Below are 14,401 nucleotides of genomic sequence, written 5' to 3' on the forward strand. Positions count from 1 at the left end.
GCATGAACCAGTCACATGGTCTCCTCAACCCATGACCATGTTCAGGGATGCTCCATATATAGTCTACAGGAGCAAAACAGTCAGGATTATAATCCATTTACAGGAGTGAGACTCACCAACTTTTTCATCTTAAAGGAACCATTTATTTGGAGACTTTTGTAGAGAAATAAATGGTTTTGAAGAATCATAAAATCTGTTTCAAGTGATAGCCTTTTTGTTTGATTCTTTGCTAGAAAACTGTATCAGTGATTCTTTCCCAAAAGAACGCATAATTTGTTGTTTTGTGTTCTCACTGTGGTGTAATACAGAAATCCAGCTGCCATCAGACATGGTGCTAATAACCCTGGTAATCATTTGCTGAGTTCCTTTCTCAGAATGCAGCTAAGAATCTAGAACAGAATGGTCAAATTAAACTAAAATTATTGAGACTTGTATTTAAAGACTGCCAATATTTCAACATCCTTTCATAATTATTTGTGAAGCTAACAGAGTTCAAGGGTTCTCACCAAAAGGAAAGAAATGACATGAAACAGTATTTAAGGAATGAGTGCTTAAGGTAGTCAGTTGCTAAATTAATTCTTTTCATTGTCTGAGTCAACTGGAACATATGTAATTAGCTTAATTTTAGAAACAGAGTCAAGGTTTAAATACATCAAAAACATTTTGGTTTTCTCCCAGTCAGTATTGATTTCCTAATGGACAAGTATTTTATTTACTGTTTTCCAAATAATTTCTTTAATTTCAAAGTGGAATTTTTAAATTAATGGGAAGAAAATCCAGGTATCAAAGGTATCCCTGGTCTTACTGCCAGCATTCCTGTAACTGCTTAACTAGCAGATAATGGATGGGACCGTACTGTTGACTGGAACCCTGAGTTAGAGAGGTGCACTAGGGGTGTAGTCACGTCATTCTGGTGTCAATCAGATGTGGCGGTGAGCTTTTGGTTTGGTGTGTGTTTGATTCTGTGTTGTTGTTGTTACTGTTCAGTGTTTTTCTCTTTCATTGAATTTTGCTTTATTCTCTGCTTTCTGACACCATCTCCCTTGACCTCCCTGCCCTCCACCGCCACCAAAAGTGCCTTTCTTTTGCCCATTTCCTTGCCTTGCCTTCCCTGTTTCAGTCTCTGTACAGTCTGCTCCTTGTTTCTCTGGTGGTTGCAGCTGCTGAGCTAACAATGCTTCTGTCATGCTGTGTGTTTAAAGCCTTGATTTTACAGCTGTCTTACGAAACTAAACTTGACGTGGCTGTTGGGCTGTTATTTACAGTTTATTTCTCTCTCTGCTGCACTGGTTAAAAGGACACTGTCAAGGTATTTTTTTTTCATAATTTTTCAAGTCATTTTCCTCACTGTTTACAATAACCCATTAAAAGCCTGAAACTTAAATCTTTCGCTTCCAAAGATCCTCTCCATCATACATTCACACTGGTTTGTTGTTGTAGAGTTGCGCCTATATGTTGGACTGGTGCCATTTGAGTTTTTGTCATTGAAAGCGCATGTAAAAAGTCAAGTTTTTTGTGGTGGCATGGGTGGGCTAAAGGGGAAAGTGTAATGAATCAAGTGGGCTGCTCAGCAAACAGAGGGAAGATAAAAGGTCAAATTTGGTCCTTCTAACCTTGACAGTGTCCCTTTAAATATTTCTCTACCACACACCCTGGACCCCAGTTACTGAGCCTTGAGGTGCTGCGCACTGTTTCAGTGTGAACTTCCCTCTATGACTGTCACTCCAGCTGCAGAGATTAAAGCTTGTCTAAAGCAAGCCGTACAGTTGGCACTGGAAGAGTTTTAATCAGTACCGTTTGCACACCTGTGTATTGGCCCATTCTGCCCTATTGTAGTGGCATATGTGATCTGGCCCCCCTTGCTGTTACAGCATCCTCTTGCTAGGCATTTTAGAAGCCATGTATAGAAATATCACCATTTGTACTCCAGGAAAAGCAGTCCTTCACATTGCATCTGTGATCAGTTAAGATTTCATAAATATGGAGGTTTCGTATTGAAAATGTAATTGTTTCCTTTTTAAAGGAGCACCAGATTTAGAGTTTTTAGAATCATCTTTTGTAACATCGTTGAGGGAATTAACACCAAGCAAAATTTCAGCTTTGCTTTGAGCTTCTCTGTATATGACCTTCACTGTATCATGTCAATGAGGAAAAGTAACTGATGGGAAAGTAAATGAAATTCCTGACAAGAAGATCACTTCCATCAGCTCTGATAGCTGTGAAAACAGAACAAGTAGAGATGTCACCAAGAGCTCCTCTCTTTGGCTGTGGGATTGAATGAGTAGGTCAGCTGTGTTTGATCCACCAAGGTCCCAGGTACCACCCTGATACATAAATGGAACCAAGCTCCAGAGCCTGATTCACAGCCTTGTTTCTCAACATAAACCAGAAGATTCTCCCAGGTATCTGTTTCTTAGGCTCAAGGGGATTCTCTAATTCATAAAGATTTCCTGATGTTTTCCATGTGTGATCTTTTAGAACTTAATGCTTTAAAATATTATTTTGATTGAGTCAGTTATAGTGTCTTTCATATTTACAGTTTGAAAGGAGAATTGCCGTCCCTTTTCCCTTGTTTTGGTGCAGATTATACTTCTCACCATATTCTTTTTGCCATACCATGGCTCATCTGATAGAGTTACTTGTATGGCTCATCATTGAGAGGGCAGAGGCTAGTGCTTTGAAATCATCTGTTTAATTGTGAAGGGCAAAAGTGAAGGTTTTCAGATGAGAAGCAAGAATTTTACTGTGATGATCTGGTCCATAATAGTTACCTCTAATTGTAAAAGATTTTTCTTCCTCACCTTAGTGATTATTAGAACTTTCATGTTTTGTTCCTTATTACCAATTTTAGGTTGATTGTAAAGTGAAATTCCAAATTTTGAAACCCATTTCCCATGCCTAACTTGTTATGGCAAGAAGTGCTTTCCTTAGACATACTTTTTTCTTTTCGCTGTCCCCGAGTTCAGCAGTGGAACTGCAGGTACAGTTTACTTTGGAGCTGAATTGAGCATTAGCAGAGGGATTTGTGTCCGCTAACTGATGGCATCGCTAGGCAGAGGCACAGCAGAGTTTTGGGAGCGTGACCCTGCAGCTTAAAGATCTGCTTTGCAATCTGTTCTCTTCCCCACAGTAGTGAGCCAGACTTGGTACCTCAGGTACTCATAGTCTTAAGAGCTTTGGACGTTCCACCTTGAACTTAAATTGGTGCCATGAAACACTAGTACTCTGAGAATTAAGATGCTGTTGTATTCTTATTAATAGCCATGAATTTCACTTATCTCTTCACTACTCCTACCTGAAATTGTTACCTTAGAGGGGAAGCAGATACCTTCTTGTTCTTCTTTTTTTTTCATTCTGCCCTTATTTACAGGGTGCTTGGGTGTGTTGACAGTCTTTGTTCTCCAGGACTTTTCCAGTGTGTTGTGTGCATGTCAGCCCAGCTTATCTCAGTGCATGTCACTCTCCAGGGCACCTTGTGCTCCACATGACTTCACTCACCACCAGTGTGAATCCTGTGGCTGTTCATAGAGGTGGAGTTCCAGCTCTGAGGGCAAAATCATGAGAATAGGGAATATCCGGGCTGAAACATTTCATATCTCATTTAATGGAATTGACCACTTCATAGAAAAGATAGTTTGAATCATTGTCCTCAAAGGTTTCTCCTTTGAGATACATATTTTGACCTTTTAAATGGTAGAGCATTTGTGTTTTCATGGATGGTTATGTTTAGTCTTGTAAGGACCAACTCTGCCCTACTTTGAATTTTCAGGTTCCTAAAGAGAAAGATGAAATGGTAGAGCAAGAGTTTAACCGGTTGCTAGAAGCTACATCTTACCTTAGTCATCAACTGGACTTCAACGTCCTCAATAATAAGCCTGTGTCCCTTGGCCAGGCATTGGAAGTTGTCATTCAGTAAGTACTTTGATGCTGCTTATTGTATTGTGCATTTCGTTTATAGATTGCTGGGTAATGTTTTAAGTTTCCATCAAGTCTTATTTGAGCTAGTTTTCACTTATTTTCATGTGATAGTTAAATCTAAAAATAAAGCTTTTTAAAATAAGTCCGTACGTGATCCTTAAGGCTCTCTCAATTGTAATATTCATGTATTTTATGGTATTGAATTGATTGTATTTAATATAACCTAGAAAATAATTTGCCACCAGCCAACTTCCTTATTCCAAAGTGTTAGAAATTTTAGTGGGCCTTGATAACCATCAAATGTTTTGGATGGGCATCTGTCTTACACAGCACGGGTAGTTGTGTGGCAAAGCACATATATTGTCTCTTCAGGTTACAAGAAAAGCATGTCAAAGATGAGCAGATTGAACATTGGAAGAAGATAGTGAAAACTCAGGAAGAACTGAAGGAACTGCTTAATAAGGTAAAATTCTGTATTTTTATCTGTCAGTCTTTCAGTATGACATTATTGATAATTGTTGCTGGGGGAAATAAATCTTTCCTGTGACAGGTTGCCTTTGACTGTTGCAAAGCTGGTCTAGTGCCCTCTGCTGGAGTCTAGGATGAAAGGGAGATCAGCTGTGCTGGGGTCAAGTTCCCACTGACAAAGACAACATGTCAGTAGCCAGGATCATAATTCGTTGGCCTAAGGATTTCAGTTGAGGTACCAATATGAGGATATTCCTCAGTGGTACAAATAAGGGGGCCCTTGTGTATCTCACCTTCTAGAGCCCCAGCTCCAGACTGGGAAACCGTTTCTCCCCGTCCTGCCAGCTGCAGACTTGGGGCTTTATGATTGCAGAGTCCTGGTGCGTCTTTTGGCTGGGCTCTCGGCCTCACTCTCTGACTGCGCTTCATGTCTTCACCTTTTCAAATGAAGAGGTCTCTGGCACACCTCCTTCATGAGCTGTGGTGTGGAGGGAGCGAGAAGAGTGGCAGAGAACGAACAGCCAGAGCTGGTGTGGGGCTCCTAGTTTCAGGCTTTAATGTCCCCCTCAGAAACCTGGAAGAACTGACACTGGGAATGGTTCCTTAAGGTTCTGATGAGATGATTTGACCTTTTATGTTTTTAAAAAACAAATCATGATAATTTGTTTCCCAAAACTGTGTTTTATTGGTGACAGTTTCTTTTGCCTGGTAGTTAAATTTTTAATTAATTTTTATTTGGGGGACATTAATGGGATACTCCTACTTCTCCCATTTGTTTTGGAAGACAGAGTCATTCCTGCTTATCTGATAGTGATGTGACGCTTCTGTGTTGAGGCATGTAGGATTTTTTTCCTGTTTTAAATATCATCATTTGGGAGATGTACTTAATTCTACAGATGTTGCAGTGTAACCCTGTTTTGGTATAATAGCAGTTTAGGGGAACAGCCAAAGTACATGCTTTGGTGATGAATTATGTCACTGTCTACAATGGCAAATTTGTATTTTTCTCTCTTAGATGGTAAATTTAAAAGAAAAAATTAAAGAACTCCATCAGCAATACAAAGAAGCATCTGAAGTCAAACCACCCAGAGATATCACTGCTGAGTTCTTAGTGAAAAGCAAGCACAGGGATCTAACTGCCCTGTGCAAGGTATGATATCCACACATGCCTCGCTGATTTTATTTGGAATCCTAAGTGATAGTATGCTCAGTCACGTCAGTCGTGTCCGACTCTGTGTGACCCCATAGACGGCAGCCCACCAGGCTCCCCCGTCCATGGGATTCTCCAGGCAGGAACACTGGAGTGGGTTGCCATTTCCTTCTCCAATGCCTGAAAGGGAAAAGTGAAAGTAAAGTCGCTTAGTCGTGTCCGACCCTTAGCGACCCCACGGACTGCAGCCTACCAGGCTCCTCCATCCATGGGATTTTCCAGGCAAGAGTACTGGAGTGGGGTGCCATTGCCTTCTCCAAAGTGATAGTATAGATCTGGGAAATTTTGGCCATTAGCCAGTCATAGGTGCCTAGAGTAGTAGGAAGGGGGTTTGGTCCACAGGAGCCCTGGGGACTCAGTGGGTTAGTCCATCTGCTTTTTCTGCAGAACTCCTGCCTTGCCCCACAGTGCCGTCCTTTAGCTTACCCACATCTCAGTTTAGCCCTCTGTGATAGTTCATCCGTGACAGTTCAGAGTAATGTTAATGAAGGTGAACCTCAGTTATTGGAGTCAGACCATCTGGTTGAAATCTCTTAACTTAGTATCTCCTAGCCACGTGACCTTAGACTCCTTAGTCGCCTCATCTGTGACGTGGTGGTACAGATCTGAAGTGCTTATTCCTACTAGGGACACGGTAACTGCATGAGAAGTGACCCTCACTCTTCTTTCTTACCTTCCTGTGCAGCATACCAGTGTATTTCTTCCTCATCCTCTTCCCCCCACCACAGCCCCCTGTTGCATTGCAGCTGTTTCCAAGAACAGCTGCCCCTGCACCCTGACCCAGCCTTCAGCAAAGGCACACTTGTAATTGACCTGAACAGGGATGTGGTGCCGGCCTAACCCTCTGTGGTGTAAATAACTAGGTGCATCTCTGACTCATCCTGACCAACCCGGTTCTCTTAATTCCATCAGGAATATGATGAGTTAGCTGAAACACAAGGAAAACTAGAAGAAAAACTTCAGGAGTTGGAAGCCAATCCCCCAAGGTAAATGCTCCAACAGATAGCTTTTACTCTTAAGACCCTGGGCTTCTATGTATATTCAGTGAATGCATTGTAGATTATTTCATGAATGGAAAGTGTCTGTGCACATAGGACTACTTGTCAGGTTCCTTAATACTCTGTTCTTATATGTTAATATGTAAGAGTGTCCTGGATACTTAAATCAAGGTATGTTTTTTAAAAGGAGAGCTTTTTCCCATAAGATTTGATATTTGAATGAAAATTGTCTTTGAGTGGGGGTAAAAAGTGGTATTGCTTTAAATTTCAAAATTCTGGGGATCAGAAAAGTGTTGCCCTTAATTTCTGTTGGATTTCTGACAGTGTGGTGACACATGCTCCATGTGGCATCTGGCATCCACATACATCTGCTCTTTTCTCTAGTCAGGGATGCCACCCGTCTTGCTTTTTAAAAAAATACTTTATTCAAAATATAAAACAAAACAAAAGGATACAAGTGAGCTTTTGTAATGCAAGGTAAATAGTATAAAGAAGACTTTTTTCCCAAACTAATTTTTTTATCCAAATTACAGTTAGGCCTTTGCTTTATGTAGGAACTTTGGCACTGCTCCTAGGCACTAGCAGTAAAGGGTTTAATAAGACAGATGAGATCCTGTTTTTTGACTTCGAATTTTTTCACATAAGGCGTAGTCCCACTGAGATCATCATCATCAGCCCATTAAGAATGGTAGCAATGCCCTTTAGTAACCTTGAGCTCCTTCATTCTCATTTTGCAGTGATGTGTATCTCTCATCAAGAGACAGACAGATACTTGATTGGCATTTTGCAAATCTTGAATTCGCTAATGCCACACCTCTCTCTACACTCTCCCTTAAGCACTGGGATCAGGTAAAAATTCTTTTGTCATGTATTTTGTTGCACATGTCTCTGAGAGGGCTCCTAAGAGAAACTGTTAATTTGTATGTGTGTTTTTAAACAGCTTTAGTTAGTTATGTGTATACAATAAAACATATTTTAAGTGAGCAGTTTGATATTTTGCCAAACTTGCGTAATTATGAACCACCACCATATTTAAGATACAGAATGTTTCTGTCATCCTGAAAAGTTCTCTTTCCCCTTTGCAGTCAGTCCCCAGCCCTTCAGCTCCTGGCGGTGCACAACCACCGATTTGCTTTCTGTCGTTACAGTTTTGCTTGTCCTAGAATTACACGTAATTTGAACTGTGCAGCATGTAATTGTACTGTCCATAGCCTTTGGTGTGTGACTTTTCATTTGGAGGTTGGTGGTGGTTGTCTGCATCAGTAGTTTGTCCCTTTTATTGTTCAGTAATATTCAAATCCATTGAATGGATATGCCACGGAAGGTATCCATTCACTGGTACATTGATGGACATTTAGGTTGTTTCACTTTTGGCTATAAATAATTGAAGCTACTATGAACATTCATGTCTTTCTCTTGGCTAAATATCTAGAAGTGAAATTTTTACTGTGGGAAGTAGATTTTTAACGTGTTTTCCAAACTACATTCTTACCAGTAGTGTAGTAAGTTCGGTTGTTCCCCACCCTCACCAGCACTTGATACTCTGCCAGCTTTAAATCTTTTAACTGTTTAATGGTTAGTTAGTAATTTTTCATTGTGGTTTTAATTTGCAACACATGTCTCTCAGTACACTGTCACACTGTCCTGATTATGGTTGCTTTATAGGACATTTTGAAATCAGGTAGAATAAGTTCTTCACCTTTGTTCTTTTTTGAAAGTGTTGTGACTAGGTCAGATCTCTCAACTAAAAATCGGCACTTGCCATCTGCCTCTACAAGGATTAAATCTTGTGCTGCTGCAGCTAATTTTCAACACCCTCTGAAAGGAGTTTAGGGCAGAGAGCAGAAATGAGGCACTCTGTGCTCTGGGAAAAGCTGGCAGAACAGGTCTTCAGATAGTTAGATATTTTCTAGAGCTGATTAGCCTACCTCTTGTATCTCTGGGATTCCCAGATGGCTCAGAGCTGAAGAGTCTGCCTGCCAATGCAAGTGACACAGTAGATGCGGGTTTGATACCTGGGTCAGGAGGGTCCCCTGGAGGAGGAAATGGCAACCCACTCCAGTATTCTTGCCAGGAAAATCCCATGGGCAGAGGAGCCTGGCAGGCTACAGTCTGTGGGGTCCTAGAGAGTCAGACACAACTGAGCACGTACATACACTTGTATCTTCTTATATCTAGAAGAGCAGTGAAATCCTTCATGGTGATGTCTGCTCTTGGGACTCACAGTAATGAGACCAGCAGTAACCTTCTGCAAAAAATATGTGCTTTGATTGCATGTGCTCCCCAGTTACCGAAATCAGTATGTGCCAGCTTTCCCCCCTGCCTCTCTGGAGCAGTTTCTCAGAGCTGTCTGAAATGCTGCCTCCCTGACTATAATCCACATTTTGCCTCAGATAAAACTTGCAACTTGTGCTTTTTTTTTTTTAAGTTGACACGTCTATAAAATTTTAGAACCAGCTTATCAGTTTCTACAAAAATTACCTTCTACGATTGTCATCTTAGCAATAGTGAGTCTTCAAATCCTTGAACATGGTATATCTCTCCATTTATTTAGGTTTTCTTTAATTTATCTCAGCAATATTTTATAGTTCTCAGTGTACCAGTCTTACACATCTTTTGTTAAGTTATTTTTAGGTGTTTTCAAATCACAGCATTTCTTAGATGCTAATGAACCAATCTCTAAATCTGAGAATTTGGCCAGACTTAAGATTTAGCAAAAACAAGACCAGGAGCTGACTATGGCTCAGATCATGAACTCCTTATTGCCAGATTAAGACTTAAATTGAAGAAAGTAGGGAAAACCACTAGACCATTCAGATATGACCTAAATCAGATCCCTTATGATTATACAGTGGAAGTGAGAAATAGATTTAAGGGACTAGATCTGATAGAGTGCCTGATGAACTATGGATGGAGGTTCATGACATTCTGCAGGAGACAGGGACCAAGACCATCCCCATGGAAAAGAAATGCAAAAAACCAAAATGGCTGTCTGAGGAGGCCTTACAAATAGCTGTGAAAAGAAGAGAAGCGAAAAGCAAAGGAGAAAAGGAAAGAATAAGCATCTGAATGCAGAGTTCCAAAGAATAGCAAGGAGAGATAAGAAAGCCTTCCTCAGCGATCAGTGCAAAGAAATAGAGGAAAACAACAGAAGAGGAAAAACAAGAGATCTCTTCAAGAAAATTAGAGTTTCCAAGGGAACATTTCATGCAAAGATGGGCTCGATAAAGGACAGAAATGGTATGGACCTAACAGAAATAGGAGATACTAAGAAGAGGTGGCAAGAATACACAGAAGAACTGTACAAAAAAGATCTTCACGACCCAGATAAATCACGATGGTGTGATCACTGACCTAGAGCCAGACATCTTGGAATGTGAAGTCAAGTGGGCCTTAGAAAGCATCACTACGAACAAAGCTAGTGAAGGTGATAGAATTCCAGTTGAGCTATTTCAAATTCTGAAAGATGATGCTGTGAAAGTGCTGCACTCAATATGCCAGCAAATTTGAAAAACTCAGCAGTGGACACGGGACTGGAAAAGGTCAGTTTTCATTTCAATCCAATCCCAAAGAAAGGTAATGCCAAAGAATGCTCAAACTACCGCACAGTTGCACTCATCTCACACGCTAATAAAGTCATGCTGAAAATTCTTCAAGCCAGGCTTCAGCAATATGTGAACCATGAACTTCCAGATGTTCAAGCAGATTTTAGAAAAGGCAGAGGCACCAGAGATCAAATTGCCAACATCCACTGGATCATGGAGAAAGCAAGAGAGTTCCAGAAAAACATCTATTTCTGCTTCATTGACTATGCCAAAGCCTTTGACTGTGTGGACCACAATAAACTGTGGAACATTCTGAAAGAGATGGGAATACCAGACCACCTGACCTGCCTCTTGAGAAACCTGTATGCAGATCAGGAAGCAACAGTTAGAACTGGACATGGAACAACAGACTGGTTCCAAATAGGAAAAGGAGTACGTCAAGGTTGTATATTGTCACCCTGCTTATTTAATTTATATGCAGAGTACATCATGAGGAACGCTGGGCTGGAAGAAGCACAAGCTGGAATCAAGATTGCCGGGAGAAATATCAATAACCTCAGATATGCAGATGACACCACCCTTATGGCAGAAAGTGAAGAGGAACTCAAAAGCCTCTTGATGAAAGTGAAAGAGGAGAGTGAAAAGGTTGGCTTGAAGCTCAACATTCAGAAAACAAAGATCATGGCATCTGGTCCCATCACTTCATGGGAAATAGATGGGGAAACAGTGGAAACAATGTCAGACTTTATTTTTTTGCGCTCCAAAATCACTGTGGATGCTGATTGCAGCCATGAGATTAAAAGACGCTTACTCCTTGGAAAGTTATGACCAATCCAGATAGCATATTAAAAAGCAGAGACATTACTTTGCCAACCAAGGTCCGTCTAGTCAAGGCTCTGGTTTTTCCCGTGGTCATGTATGGATGTGAGAGTTGGACTGTGAAGAAAGCTGATCACCGAAGAATTGATGCTTTTGAACTGTGGTGCTGGAGAAGACTCTTGAGAGTCCCTTGGACTGCAAGGAGATCCAACCAGTCCATTCTAAAGGCGATCAGTCCTGGGTGTTCATTGGAAGGACTGATGCTAAAGCTGAAACTCCAATACTTTGGCCACCTCATGCGACGAGTTGATTCACTGGAAAAGACTGATGCTGGGAGGGATTGGGGGCGGGAGGAGAAGGGGATGACAGAGAATGAGATGGCTGGATGGCATCACTGACTCTGTGGACATTAGTTTGAGTGAACTCCGAGAGTTGGTAATGGACAGGGTGGCCTGGCTTGCTGTGATTCATGGGGTCACAAAGAGTCGGACACGACTAAGCGACTGAACTGAAGATTGTATAGGAGTGAATATTATATTTTACTTACATATTTTTATTTTCATTATGCATTTTCCTAGTAAAATTATTTTGACTTCCTCATCTTTAAATCATGTCCTCATATTCTTTAGAATTTGAGTTATGGTAAGGATTGGACCTGTTAGTGGTACATATCTTGCAGAATTTCCAGTTCCCTTATGGTTTTTCATGTAAATACTGAATTACTCCTATCCTAGTCATTGATCTATCATTTGTAGTTTCAATATATATTCAAGTTTGAATGTAGTTGATGATCCCTATGGAGAACAGATGAGTCGGTCGCTTCAGTAGCGAGTGTTCTGCTGCCAACCCAATATACTTTTCAGTTCAGTTCAGTCGCTCAGTCGTGTCCGACTCTTTGCGACCCCATGAATCACAGCACGCCAGGCCTCCCTGTCCATCACCAGCTCCCAGAGTTCACTCAAACTCATGTCCATCGAGTTGGTGATGCCATCCAGCCATCTCATTCTCTATCGTCCCCGTCTCCTCCCACCCGGAATCCCTCCTAGCATCAGACTTTTCCAGTGAGTCCACTTGTCGCATGAGGTGGCCAAAGTATTGCAGTTTCAGCTTTAGCATCAGTCCTTCCAATGAACACCCAGGATTGATCTCCTTTAGAATGGACTGTTGCTAATTCCTAAGAATTGTGTCATGTTTTTCCCAGAAGTTTAATGAAATTAGAAATATCAAATAACCTTCAAAAGTTTTTCTATTTGGAAGATTTTTCAGTAAATTCAGAGACATGAAATCATTTTGGGAATTCTTTCAGGCCAAATCTTGACTTCTTCACTCTATGGATTATCTTGGGCGAGTCTTTACAATCTTATATTGCCTTCATCTAGTTTGACCAACTTTAGTTTTGGAAGTTTTCCTAGACTTTAAAACTTGTACATTTAGGGCATGGAAACTGATTTTGCTCTTACATAGCAGAAAATGTAGTTAGGATGTGATCCTGATGTCCTGCCAAATTTGTAGTGCAGGCAAAAGCCATAAACTGTTGTGGTAGCTAATCATCTGAATTTACTGAATCAGCTGTCTTCCCTCTCCTGCCCTCTAGGGGCAGTCTGGGCTTGGTGGTGTAGGGCTTTGATGTTAGAAAGTCTGTCTCAGGAAAAAACAAACTGCCCTAATTTCACTGCCCTGAGTTAGCCATAAGTGACATTTTGGCGTTTTTCCCTTTTCCCTTCAGTTTCCTGGGGCAGCCGTAGTTGAAGCCTGAAGGATTATCCTTTAATTTCTGTCTTAGAATATTGACGTCACAAGCTCGTGCTTTTTCAGTGTTATTTTATAGGACTCAGTACAAATGACATCAGTTAGACTAAGAAAGTGTGAAAGAATGCCCTTTTCTGTCCTCTTTAGGATGATGACTTTGAGTTTACTGGCAGCCACCTGACAGTGAGAAATGGCTACTCATGTGTGCCTGTGGCTTTAGCAGAAGGCCTGGACATTAAACTGAATACTGCAGTTCGGCAGGTTCGCTACACAGCTTCAGGTATGTCTTTACTAGTGAGATGAATCTCTTACTCTGAAATACAGTACTGATCTTCTGTTGAGTTTGACCTACTGAAAAAATATTAGTTACTTTTCCTGATAGAATGTTTTATAAGCTATGATTCCTGAATTAAAATTTTTTCATTTACGAAAGTATTGAGCCAATAGAGCCTTAGAGGTTCTGACCCCATCATAGTACAAACTGGAAAATGGGGCAGTTTCAGAGCCTCCAGTTTGAATGGATCAGCAGTTAGCATGAATTTGTTACTGTTGTTCAGTTGCTAAGTCATGTCTTGTTTGCGACCCCATGGACTTTAGCATTCCAGGCTTCCCTGGCCATCATCTCCTGGAGTCTGCTCAAGGTCTTGGCCATTGAGTCAGTGATGCTACCTAACCATCTCATCCTCTGCTGTCCTCTTCTACTTTTGCCCTCAGTCTTTCCCGTCATCAGGGTCCTTTCCAGTGAGTCAGCTCTTTGCATCAGTTGGCCAGAGTATTAGAGCTTTAGAACCTTTAGCATCAGTCCTTCTAACGCATATTTAGGGTTGATTTCCTTTAAGATTTACTGAATTAGTTTGGTATTTAGATCCAGTGAGTTTGGATCTAATTTTGCGAAGTAGATTCTTAAATACCAGGAATTGGGCCCCTAGGCTCCATTGAGAGCCACCCCTTGTATTTTACCATCTGCAGCTTTGTCTTCAGCTTTTCCTGTTCAGGTGGGCTAACTGCTTAGGCTGGTTTCTCGTTTTGGGAGCAGTGTTGCTGATAGGTTGACCTCAGAGCCTGAATTGCCCTTTGATTCCTATGGCAGTGTTCTCTGTGCTCATTTTTGCTGCTTTCAGGATACATTTCATTTGGAGTGCAGAGAACCACCTTTGGAATTTACTTGAACACCTTGGAAAAGCTTGTTGACCCCCTCTACGGACTCTCATGACATGTGGAGATGGGGCCACCAGTCTTGCCCTCCATGGCCCCTTTTCTGGAGTTGCTAAAATCACCACAGATTTTTTTTTTTTTTTTTTACAACAAATGAAACAATTTTCCATTTAATTTTCCCTTCAGAGGCAGCTTCTAGCTGATGATGTTAAGATCTGCGGCCTTTAAATAGCCATTTGCAGGCAGGTGGAGAACAGTGAAACTAGTTTTTTGTGTCATTTTCCTTATTCTGCAGCCACAGAAAGTGGGCATATATGGAGCACTCATTCTTATTTTGAGCTGTTTGTATATTTTTTTGGAAATTATGTGAAGAGGCGTTCATTGAGGAAAAAATTGAACGCAATTGAGAGAAAATTACATTAACCAACTTACAGTACCTTTTCTGTGGTCAGCTTTGAGCTCACTCACATCCTGGCACATCTCCAGAGTAGCATGCTCTGTGGTTGCAGGCTGAGTCACCTAGGCCTGCACACACAGTC

The 14,401-nt window shown here is 41.1% G+C and overlaps 1 protein-coding gene across 3 annotated transcripts in view; it reads left to right on the forward strand.

Moving 5' to 3' along the window:
* The window catches only part of KDM1A (lysine demethylase 1A), a 66,508-nt gene that overhangs the window by 45,992 nt on the left and 6,115 nt on the right, over positions 1-14,401 (forward strand). For all 3 annotated transcript variants that reach the window (XM_088843444.1, XM_088843450.1, XM_055398263.2), the window contains 6 exons: positions 3,770-3,912; positions 4,291-4,381; positions 5,402-5,536; positions 6,509-6,582; positions 7,332-7,443; positions 12,855-12,987. In XM_088843444.1, coding sequence (XP_088699570.1) covers positions 3,770-3,912; positions 4,291-4,381; positions 5,402-5,536; positions 6,509-6,582; positions 7,332-7,443; positions 12,855-12,987 — 688 coding nt within the window. The remainder of the gene's footprint in view (positions 1-3,769; positions 3,913-4,290; positions 4,382-5,401; positions 5,537-6,508; positions 6,583-7,331; positions 7,444-12,854; positions 12,988-14,401) is intronic.

Source organism: Moschus berezovskii, chromosome 2 (genome assembly GCF_049115385.1).
Source record: "Moschus berezovskii isolate FMDL1 chromosome 2, NW_MosBer_1.0, whole genome shotgun sequence".
Lineage (NCBI taxonomy): Eukaryota > Metazoa > Chordata > Mammalia > Artiodactyla > Moschidae > Moschus > Moschus berezovskii.